Genomic DNA, 12,509 nt, shown 5'->3' on the forward strand with positions numbered 1-12,509 from the left:
TTTGTTTACAGTTTGTTTTGACAAGAAAGTTTGTCAAGAACCCATTCGACAGCCAGTTTACGTAAGTATAAGTTAATATTAACAATCATATACATATATTTCAGTTTAAAAGGTTTTTATAACTTGATTTACTTCAAAAAAATTAAGCTTAGTCAAGTGTTCATGTGACAAACTATGAAGAATTGACTTGCTAGGGTATGCCCTATTAAGGCCCGCCTAGAATCCCTGGTGGGCCTTATTAAGGCACATTGGAAAGTTTGTGTTTGAGACTCAATTTAACATGCTATTTGTTCAGGGGGTTGTTCAAAAACAATTGTAGAAACACACAACACAAGTTTTTCGCCAAATTCAAAGCTAAATCAATCTATGTCTTCTCTATATTTTCAGTTTGATCCTGATCAATGGCTTCGACGCGCAGAGCAAAGTGGTCCCAGGAAGATATGGGGAATGCAATGAGAGCCGTCAACAGAGGAGACGGTGGGGGTATCTCTGTGCACGAGGCATCAACTCGTTTCGGTATTCCTAGAAGAACCCTCCGGAACCATTTGTCCAGCGGATCCACCGAAAAGAGACTTGGACGAAAAACTATATTGTCTTCGGAGGAAGAATTAATGCTCGTGAATCGCATCATCCGGTTTGCGTCTCTGGGCATGCCATTCACCGCAAAGATGATCAGGAGCCATGTCTTTAATTATGTTGCCAAAAACAATATTTCTCACCCTTTCACATCGAATCTTGCAGGAGAAAAGTGGTTTCGGCTTTTCATGAAACGCCATCCACGGTTGAGTGCCAGAAAAGCGCAAGCAATGAATCAGGCACGAGCACAGAAACTTAACAGATCCATTGTGAATGATCACTTCACTAAACTTGAGGAAACTATGAAAGACCTTGATCTGTTTAATCAACCAGATCACATCTTCAATTTGGACGAGAAAGGTTACCAACTATCTCTGCACCATCAACAAAGAGTGATTGCTGCCAAAGGCCACAAACGGGTACATTTGGTAGCACCAGAGCATGGTGAAAACGTGACTATTGTTGCATGTGTTTCTGCAGTGGGGATTGCGGTTCCCCCGATGATCATTTTCAAGGGAAAGAATAGAAAGGAACAATATGGTGATGACCTCCCTCCTCTGTCATGCTTTGAAATGGCAGAGAAGGGCAGCATGACATATGAAGTGTTTGTCAAGTGGCTGAAACACTTTTCTAAGTTTAAACCGGCCGGTAGAGTGCTTCTGATTTTGGATGGAGCAAAATGTCATCTGTCAATGGATATTCTGGACGAGGCAGACAAATATGACATCACGCTTTTCTGTCTGCCGTCAAACACGACGCATGAACTGCAGCCTCTGGATACTGCTGTATTCCGCTCCTTTGAGCATCACTGGGACAAGCAGGTGTTGGAATTCTGGAGGACTCGTCCCGATAGAACACTCTCAAAAGACGTGTTTGGGAAGGTGTTCACCCCTGTTTGGATGAAATGCATGACAATGGGAAACATCACAAGTGGGTTTCGCACGTGCGGAATGTACCCATTCAACAAGAATGCAATCCCAGACCATGCTTTTGCTCCAAGTGAAGCCACTCAAATTGACGACAATGAACCACCTCAACCACAACAACAACCATCAACGTCAACAGCTGAAACCACACTGCAACCACAGCCTTCAGTGTCTGCTCCAGCTGCGACACCAGGCACAGAGAAGCCTTCTCAGCCTTTGGCAATGTCAATGCCAACGACTTCAGCCCCAGTTTTACCATCACCCTCTACAAATGTAAGTTTTGTGATCTCATGAAAACACCAACTAAAAAGAAGAGATCTGTCGTGAGAAAGAAAAGCATCAACTACAGAGCTACAGTAATTTCAAAATCATTGTTTGAAACTGAAAAAAACTGGAAATGGTGGAAAGGGGAAGGGGAATGGCAAAGGGAAGGAGAAGGCGAAGAAAACAACACAAACAGAAAGTTGTTGGTACTGTCCCGTGTGCCAAGATACCAAAATTGAAGACATGCGGAGCTGTGAAAGCTGTAGTGTATGGTATCATGAAGATTGTGTCGGGTTGACCAAGGCTGACGACTCTTTTGTTTGCCCAGAATGTGACAATTAGATTTATAATGATGTTGTTACAAGCCTAGAAACTGTTTATGTTGTTCTTATGGTGTTGTATGGTGATTTTTGTGATGGGCCTTATTAGGGCATACTTGCCTTAAAGGCCCACTTGACTTATTTCCAAAGTTGTTCTAAATAAATAACACAAAACTTATAAAATGCCTTTTTGCCTTTTGTTATGTCCTTTATAAACCTAGTGCAGTTGTAAAAAACACAAAGTGTCAAATAGAAAATGTATAGATAGTTCGAAGATGACGTCACTCAGGTCTTTGTTATTGTTTTTTGCCATCCGCGTTTATGAGTAATGCTCACTGAACTGTATTAACCTGACTATAAACGTTCATGGATACACACAGTTTTGTGTGTTGGTCCGTTATACTTCCGGATGGCAATGTTATGAGCTTCTTAGCCAAGTGCATACTATCTATTGGTGGACACAGGCCCATCAAATAAAAAAGGTGGGCCTTATTTGGGCAGGGGACCTTACTACTACTACTTCTATCACCACATAATATCACATTTTCCAAGATTTTGTGTTTACTTACATTTATACCTTGGTTTTTATTAATGCATATCAGCCAAGATTCGTCAAAATAAAGCTGCGTTCTCATTGGTTTCAAAAGCTGCGTTCTCGTTGGTTCAAGCAGGAATCGTTTTTATAAACTTTGAGTACTCATACTCGGTATTTTTAGTATCAGATATCTACGAAAACTGCCGAAAATCGCCAAAATGATGTCGTTATTCGGTTTTATCAAAAAGTGCGTCGTTATTTGGAGGTTTGTTTTTTTTTTACTGATCTTAAATTGAAAAAAAAATCGGGACCACGGGTCAAAGTCGTTATTCGGGAAGTTCCACTGTAATATAAATGTCGTTTTAATGCCATCGATGTGATAATTATTGCCCTGGGAAATATTTAGTTATCGGCAAACTGTCAATTGTATCTGTCTAGCTTCTAGCCTGAACAAACCAAAAGTAGACATATTATTATGATGGAATATTTGATACTGTTCGCGTCTGCTTCAGATTTTCATTTGACGTCAGGATGATTAAAGTGGCCAAAACACCCATTTTCTTTCATGTAAGTATAGATCAGTGTATATTACTTAGTTTTGAATTATGGGCAAACTCTCAATTTTACCAATCAACAATCAAAACATGATCACCAGAGTACTGTACTGTAAGGTAAGTTCTCGATCCCAGGATCGTTTTTCAACTTTGCTCACGTCTGCTACTTCAGGTTTATTTTCGCAGTTGACTTTCTTACCATAACCTATTTTCACAAACGGACAACTGTATGTTGCTGTGCCACGGGTCAGAGGCTATAGTGGCTTACACTTACACTTCATGTTGGGCCACACAGAAAAATTAACAGAGGATGTACCAAGTTACACAGACAACGTTGTTAAATGATGGTGGGTACAATATCGAATGAAAATAGTTCTTTCCCCGCGAAATCGCGGGCTTTTTACTAGTGTAGAACAAATAATAATACAATACACAAGTTTAGGCGCTGGCCTCCGGCGACTGCAGACGTTTTTTGGTCAAACATTTACTTTTTGGATGAATAAAGTACATTATTATTAACAGAGAGATGATTTACAAGACAAAAAAGATCATCTCCTAAAACTCTCGCTATACATTTGACTGTTTCCCTCCCAGCTAGGGTATCCGGCCAGGGCTACGACAAAACCAAGAAATCTCATTCCCAGACAAACACAGAAATCATGTTGGAGAACAGATATAGGAGGATAGAAGACCCAGTAAGTGCCTCCCTGTCCACTATATGAGGTCAGGAACCCCACCCAGTACTTCGTTTGAGGTCACATGAAAGTCTCATCAAGATACCAGCACAGAATCCCATCAAGATGAATACACTCAAATGTTTACAGAATACATATATCCAAAAAGAGCACCCAGACAAAACAAAAGTGACTTCCCTGGGAGGCTAAAAGACACCACCCAGTACATAACAAGAGTGGTCTCCCTGCCCACCATGGGAGGTCAAAAGACCCCACTTAAACATAACAAAGGTGACTTCCCTGCCCACTATGGGAGGTTAAAATGTTTGTTTTTGTTTTTAAGGGTTTTACGGCGCTTGCAACACATTTAGGTTATATCAGCGCCAGTAAAAAGGAAGAAAATGGGATAGTAAAAAGTTCTAGAATTACAATTAAAGCACCCAAGAGAAAGTAAGACAAAGTGGAACTGGGAACAAATAGGGATCAGATGCAGATTCCAAGAGCAAACCATCAATGTACTTAGTTTGAGATTACCTATAAGTCTCATCCAGACACAAGCACAAAATCCAACAAAGAGGAATACACTCAAATGCTTACATTATACATTAAAAATAACAAACATAATAATACATAACAGAGAGATGATTTACAAGGAAAAAAATATCATCTCCCAAAACAATAACTATGCATTTGACTGTTTCCCTCCCAGCTAGGACTCAGGCCAGGGCCAGGACAAAATCAAGTAATCTCATTCCAAGACAAAGTAAAGACAGAAAGCAAGTTGGAAAACAGATATAGGGGATAGAAGACACAGCAAGTAGCTCCCTGCCCACTATGGGAGGTCAGGAACCCCACCCAGAGAGGTTAAAAGACACCACCCAAACATAAGAGTTACCTCCCTGCCCACCAACACTGCAGTGATTAATGAACATAAAAGCTGTTTATGAAGGCAACATTAGTGATTAATATCATTTTACTGGTCAAACATGATAAAAGATTTACAATAATTTATCTCAAAACAAAACAAAACAACATCTAATAATATTGTTGGCCCTCAAGAAACATTCCACTGTTTGTTGCTTCGAACCCAATTTGTTGTTTTGTCTTGATCTTTACTTTACAAAGAAGGCTACAATATCTTTGTTACTGTAACCTAGTAGTTATGTAGCTTGTTAATACAATCCAAGAATTTCTCAAATTTCATAACATAGTCCAAAGTTAAAAAAAAAAAGATTAAAACTAAGCCAATCACCATTGCTTTATTGTAATATATCATCTCTGTATAACCATATGATTAACAAGGAAAACAATAGCATCTCCCAAAACAATAACTATGCATTTGACTGTTTCCCTCCGAGTCAGGACTCCGGCCAGGGCCAGAACAAAACTAAGTAATCTCATTCCAAGACAAAGACAGAAAGCATGTTGGAAAACAGATATAGGGGGATAGAAGACACAGTATGTACCTCACTGCCCCACTGTGAGAGGTCAGGAACCCCACCCAGAAACTCACATTTAGTAGCTAGGTAATATCAGCGCCGGTAAAAAAGAAGAATACGGGTAGAAAAATAATAAATCAAGATTTACATATAAAAGCATGTAAGACGAAGGTGACGGTTCAAATAGGGAACAAAAGTAGATTCTAATTCAAACCATCCAATCCAATCAATATTGTTCAGTACGGAAGACAGCCGCAACATTAATGTAGTGTGGGGTGGAGTTAGGTTATGGATCAATAATCATGTCCTATGACATTAAAAAAAAATTGATATGTCAATTTCTCATAACTCATACATTTCTCAAGTTGTCTGGAGGGAAATCCAAGAGCATACCACCAGTATAACCCACCTGTAGTTTAAAGGGGCGGTTTGGGTCTTTTCTAAAACACAAACAAAATAATTACCTATATTGGGCTGTTTTAATAATTCTGTATCGTAATTATACGTTAAAAAACATCATTTTTGGTGAAAAAAAATAGATTATCTGTGTTGATACCCGTTTTGCGACCTGATTTGGGGGTCTGGCATAAAAAAAAAATATAACTATCTTGTGGCAAACTTTCCACAAAAGCTAATGAAGGAATTACCTCCATATTCTTCCATCTTATCAACATTGTAGCATTTTGTGTCACCATAGAAAGATTTTACAGCTTTAGCTTATGGATTTTTCATCAGAACATTACAAAGTCGCGAATCAAAATGTTATGACAAAATTGATGTTAAAAATTTATAATTTGGATTATAATTCAAAATACACGTAGATACCTTATCAGAAAAATCTCTCTGGTAACACAATTCATAATACATTATCTCTGTGATAACTGGACATTTTCAAACAATTTCATTGAATAGATTCTGAGAAACGTTGGACACAGTATCCCATACACCTAGAAAAATGACATATCGAGAAAATAGCAAAATAGCTTTCCGTTTTTCAAACTTTTCTTACTACCTGTACCCTTTTGGACTGTGTTTTTTCGTGCCTTTATAGTCTACTTTGAGAAGGCGGACTTCAATATTATTTCTAACATAATATAATATCCTTTACCACCAAAATGTCAAAATTAATTTTTTCAAGGATTTTCCTAATAAATAGACTCAAACCGCCGCTTAAGAACAAGGACATGAAGTCAAACAGAGGATCTAGGAGGTACCAAGGAAAAGTCAATTTAAAAGTCTCTCCATTCAACCACCCATTGCACGCAATGATTGAATGCAGAATCATAAATTCGATAAAATAAAAATGGAAATATTATAAGGTATATTATATTTTAACATAAAATCACACAATAGTGGTACGTGCCAAGTTGGGATAGAAGTAAAGTCAAGTCTTTTAAACTTCAGCAATTGTGTCAAGGAGTTCACCTTCTAAAGCACTCAATATCCGGAATAATAAATTAAATTACAGAGAGCAAAACATAATGTGAAATCATGATAATATTAGAATAAAATAGTTCACTGACCTCTCTCTCTCTCTCTCTCGTTTTTTTTTCCTTCTTTGTTTTTGTTCGTTTTTAAGGGTTTACGGCGCTGAGAAAGGAGTGGTTTACCAAAAACCTCATTACCAAGAATTAAAATCTCTTTATTCATCTTTGAACAGGCCGGAAGCAACAAAGCAAATGAACTAAACTATACAGTGGTGAATACTTGTAAAAAAAGAAAAATGCATCAATAACAGTAAAAAGATTAAAAACGGTTCACATCATCAAAATGTATATACCTACAGAAAAATACAAACTAAACAATAATAAACATTTTTTAAAAGATAAAGAAAGCAATAAAAGATGTTGTTGTAAGAGATATTTTATATGACGTGTTTAGTTACACATTTTTTTCTAGTTTACAAACAATTGCGACACATTTAGGCCATTTCAGCGCCAGTAAATAAACTGGTATAGTCCAAAAAATTATAGAGTAACAATTGAAGCACATGAGAAAAGGTAAGATAATGGGAAGGGTTCATATAGGGAACAGATGTAGATTCCAAGAGCATACCATCAATGCACTTAGTCTGAGGAGATCACCTAGAAGTCTCATCCAGACAGAGGAATACATTCAAATATTTACAAACCAATATATATATATATATATATATATATATATATATATATATATATATATATATATATATATATATATATATATATATATTGTTTCTCAAACAAGAAAAAAAATGTAACAGAACATAAAAGAGAGACGATTTACAAGGAAAAATCGCCTAAAACATTTGACTGTTTCCCTCCAAGTCAAGAACTTCGGCCAGGGCTATGACAAAACTAAGTAATCCCATTCCAAGAAAAAAGACGGAAAGCAACTCAGAAAACAGATACAGCAGACAGAAGATACAACGAGACCTCCTGTCCATCATGGGAGATCAAAGACCCCACCCATACATCAGACTTAGAAAAGAGGTTAGAGCCATGTCAAAGATTCCATAGGAGACAAAATGTGACCCACCACCACCTCAGTATAATATTATGTCAGGGTGATGTAGATGTTGACAATTGGAATTTACAGTTTAAAAAAATAAAAAAAATAAGAGAGATGAGCTATCCTTGCATGATTCACTTGGGAGAATGAAAAAAAGTTTTCTCAAAGTGTGAACATCTTAACATTTCATCTTTCTGATTATTTTTAATCTTAAATTCTCTTTTCGTTATTTTATTCACCCAGGAATAGTACCAGCTAGTGACAATTAATCGTAACTTCCTTCTAAAAAAAAAAAATCTAAGTCAGAGGGAACAAAATCAATAAAGAATTCTTACAGTAATGTATCTGTGCGTCTGGTAGCAAGTAAATGTCAGCATGAGAGGCATAAGATAGAAACACAGTTCTTCATATCGAGAAAAAACAATGGTGATGAGGTTTATGAAAGGGGGGGGGGGGGGGTGAATCAAAATTGTCAGGAAATAAACCAATATCAAGATCGAAAAAGGACAGATAATCCAGGCAGTGATATGCTTTGGTGAGCAATTAATAATTAAGCGCATTGAGCTTGTACAGACGGGAAAATGACTTATAGGTATAGGTGTAATTTATCATTATCATAATTATTGTTATTATTATTATATTATTCTTATTGTTTTTATCATTATTATAAAGTATCTTGCTAATAAAAGGGGAAAAATAGATGTCAACAGCAAAATGCTTTATCTAGTCGACCATTTCAACAGAGATACTATTTGAAAGCTCCATCATAAATAATTCTAAGTTAAGAGAATGTTGTCATATTCCAGGGACGATGTTAACAAACCACATTCATGTAAGTTGAAAGGTAGATAGGCGACAGTAACCGTTGATATCTTATGCCTACAAAGGGAAGAACAGAGCTCATTTAAGCTGGTCCTATAGATCATCAGGGAAGCATAATAAACATATTGACAACGCGCATCTATTTTGGCTACAAATTACGATTTGATAGAGGTTGTGATATCAGCAATTGATAAGTGTGAATCCCCCCCCCCCTTCTCTCTCTCTCTCTCTCTCTCTCTCTCTCTCTCTCTCTCTCTCTCTCTCTCTCTCTCTCTCTCTCTCCCTTTCTCTCACAGTGAAAAATTTACATTGAGCAATCAAGAATGTAACAAATAACAATAATCAATTATTTGACTTTATCTACACATTTCTTAATAAAGTTTCCGAAATTGTGCTAAATAGGAGGAATGTTATTGTATAATATCACTTATAGAGATCAACCCATAAATGTACCTAAGCACCGGGCATTGTCATAAATCACACACTGAACACAGAAAGAATCGGAGATACACTGCACATATTTTATCATCTTGGGCATCTTTGGCATTTGAATCTTTTAAAAATAATTAATAAATAAAAACATATTGTTTGCTTAACTCAATCCCAGAGATCTTTGCCACTTTTCAAGATTGGAAATAATGAATTAAACATGAGCATGTACACAGATAGTTTTATTCAACTATCATTAACATGCAAAAACAAAACAAAACAAAAAACAAAACAAAGAAAACATTAGCTTTGATACTATGCCAAAAATTTTGTCTCAGAAAAATCTAATAAATAGGCATGGGGTAAAAGCAACCCGGGTAAACAACGGATATAGTCGGTGTTAGGGTTGAGTGAGTTAACAGCAGGTTGATACTTCAGAGCTATATCTATATATAGCTGACTCCTAAGAGGTGCTCTACCTGAGAAAGGAGATGATCCAATTTAAACAGTTGTGGCCCCATGTATAAACCCGATAAGCCAGATTGTCTTGAAACTTGAATTAATATGAAAGATAATATATTACTCACAAGTCTTAGTTTCTTTCCTACACTTCTCACGTTTGAATAATTAGTATAGAAAAAAGACTGGCCCATTTTAAATCGAAATATAAGTAATTTTTTGATACTGAATTACTTTTTTTCTGTGGGACTTTATGTTAGATTTTTTCAACTGCCTTATAATGTAGACTATCAATTTAGGCATGGGGCCACAGTGATCCTTTTGATTGCTCCATCAATCTTTGCCCTCCCTCCCCAATTTCTTCCTTTCACAAAACTCTTCAGTTTTGCCTTCCATGACTATGAATGACTGTCCACTTTGACAGAGACTAACACATTTTCTTTTTTTTTTTTTTTTGCAAATTCATTTGTACTTTTTAAAAATGTTACCAGTTACCAGTCTTCATCAGGGTGGCCAACTTTTCAGAAACTGAATTAGGGAAAATTTTTGGTTACCGCACAATAATGTTAAGAGTGAAGTAATACACAGCCTAATACTAATTTAATACTTTACAAAGAATGAAAATGAAAACAGACATTAAGTTGACATACCTGTAAACCTTGGAAGTGAAAGGGGTAACTTTTGACATATGTATCCTCTATCCAAGCTTAGGAGGTGCATTATGCCCTCTATTGAATTTGGTGCAGAAGTCACAGCCTCTATTCTATTAATAAATATGACTTGACAATTTAAAACTAAAAAACTACACACACATTGAGACCACAGCATCACTACAATACTTTTTACACTATGTACATGATAACAGGCTTTGTTTACTGCTATTATTTGCCTTCTGAATGCAAGCTATCCATGGTGGATCTCTTGCATTTTTGCAAGAACTTGTCAGTCAATTGGACAGGTGGCATGCTTGATGAGGAGACCCTAACTTTATTAACTAAAAGACTGTTTAGAGTGGCATTGCTCAACTGAGATCTGCTTTCAGTTCTATTCTTCCTAACCAAACTAAATATCCTCTCTGATGCTGCATTACTGTGAGGAATTGAAAGAACACTCAGGGCTAGCTGTCCCAGGTTCTGGTAAGGCCTACTTCCATCTAGTGGACATATGTAGTGATGGAGCTGGTGCCATTGTCTATCACATCTTGGCTCATTCAGCACTGAAGCATTAAGTTTTTTTACGATGGGTTTTTTTCGGGAAAAAAAACCGCAGTTTCGGGACATCGGGAACAGTGGATCCATTTAGGGAATTTCCCGAAATAATCGGGAAGGTTGGCCACTCTGCTTCATTAATGATCAATACAAAATTTCAATCCTCACACTGTAGACAATAAGTGGATAGATTACGGCGTGAAAAGCACCCCGTAACTTAACTGTTAAAATGTTCACATGGTTCAAGAGGTTTGCTGCATTACAATCAATACATTGTAACAACCTTACAGCTACTCAGCACTTTGTCGATGCTGTCCCCTTCCATGAAAGTCTCAGCACACCAAGAACTCTTGTCAAGAGTTGGACATGTCTTGGACATTCTCTGACAATCTTTGAGGGTTTAATTTGTATTGCTGCTTTTTGAAAGGAATTGAAAATTCTATTATTCTTTGACAATGATTTCAATCTTGAACGAGATTTTCCTTTAACTCCTGTTCTCTGATTATCAGAGATACCAAATGATTTTTGAAAAAAACCAACCTGAAAATGAGCAGAGAATCACATCTCACCATAACGAACCTTGTAAGTTAACAAACAAAAACATTTCTCTTAACTCTCACCTTTCCTTGCAAGTGTATGGGGCTGTTGCTGCATCAATTCCAATAATATCATTTCTATCTTGAGAAGAAAGACCTTCAGTGGCCTTCTTTTAGATAAGAAAAGTTACCGAGATGTGAATTGGGAAATGTAAAAACCGGAAAAAGATGTGAAAAATGGACATTTGGCATCCCTCGAATATATTGTCTGAATCCTATATATCTATATTATCTATTCCACACCAGTGAAGCAAACATTTTGTAAAGAAATGGTTGTGATCCCGGCTATGCCAACAGTTATATCATTGGAAGCCTGCTATTCAGACAATAGCAATAGCTTGCAACCCTTTGGATAGAACACTAGTCTATGACAAAGTCCTTTCCATCGATCTAACAGACCCAGCTACCCAATCACTGCTGGGCAGAGAAGGAGATGGGGGGGGGGTTAAAATCTCAAAAGTCACCTTGGATTGATTACAGTTCCTTTAAATGTGGAGTGAGTGCTTACCAACTGAACAATTATGACCTCCTATTATTAAAGCATTATGAGTAGGAATGACATAAAAATCACTTGAACTATTGAATGGAAAATAAAGTCTGCAAAAATCAATATCTGACTAAAATGTCATGGAAAACATGCTAACTTTTTTTAGTTTCCAGTGATGATAATAGCAATTTGTCAAAAAGGAGGAAAATTTATCGGTCTATCAATCAAACACAAGTAAAGTGTAAAAATAATAGGAACATAGTTTTGTATTATGTAACAGTGTAAATCCATTCTGATCATTAGACAAACATTTACTGTTTGTAAATATTTAATGAATTGTCCTTTCTACATAACATTCTAAAGGCCTACAATATTATTCAAATAAAAGACCAGAAAGTGTTGCATTGTTTATAAAGCAGGCTACAATATCTTTGTTACCGAAACCTAGTTTAGTGGTTATGCAGCTTATAATTATAATGCAAGAATCTCTCAAATTCATTCCAACCATGGTCCAAAGGTAAAAAAAAAAGGATAGCAAACTAAGCCAACAACCATTGCTTTATTGTAATATATTACCTCTGTATAACCAGATGATTTAATGGATGGTTGCGAAAGAAATAGAAATAGAGAGAGAGAGAGAGAGAGAGAGAGAGAGAGAGAGAGAGAGAGAGAGAGGAGAGAGAGAGAGAGAGAGAAGAGAGAGAGAGAGAAGAGAGAAGAGAGAAGAGAG

The 12,509-nt window shown here is 36.6% G+C and overlaps 1 protein-coding gene across 1 annotated transcript; it reads left to right on the plus strand.

Moving 5' to 3' along the window:
* Window positions 1–401: 401 nt before the first annotated feature.
* LOC144966649 (uncharacterized) lies at window positions 402–1,796 on the plus strand. Its single transcript, XM_078903409.1, has one exon. The coding sequence runs from the start codon at window positions 402–404 to the stop codon at window positions 1,794–1,796; it is 1,395 nt and encodes a 464-aa protein (XP_078759535.1).
* The last annotated feature ends 10,713 nt before the right edge of the window (window positions 1,797–12,509 follow it).

Source organism: Berghia stephanieae, chromosome 2, assembly GCF_034508935.2.
Source record: "Berghia stephanieae isolate SIO BIC M18660-M18661 chromosome 2, UCSD_Bste_1.3, whole genome shotgun sequence".
NCBI lineage: Eukaryota > Metazoa > Mollusca > Gastropoda > Nudibranchia > Aeolidiidae > Berghia > Berghia stephanieae.

Excerpts from the sequence above, each read along its gene's own strand:
- LOC144966649 (XM_078903409.1), top strand. The coding sequence starts at position 402 with ATGGCTTCGACGCGCAGAGCAAAGTGGTCCCAGGAAGATATGGGGAAT.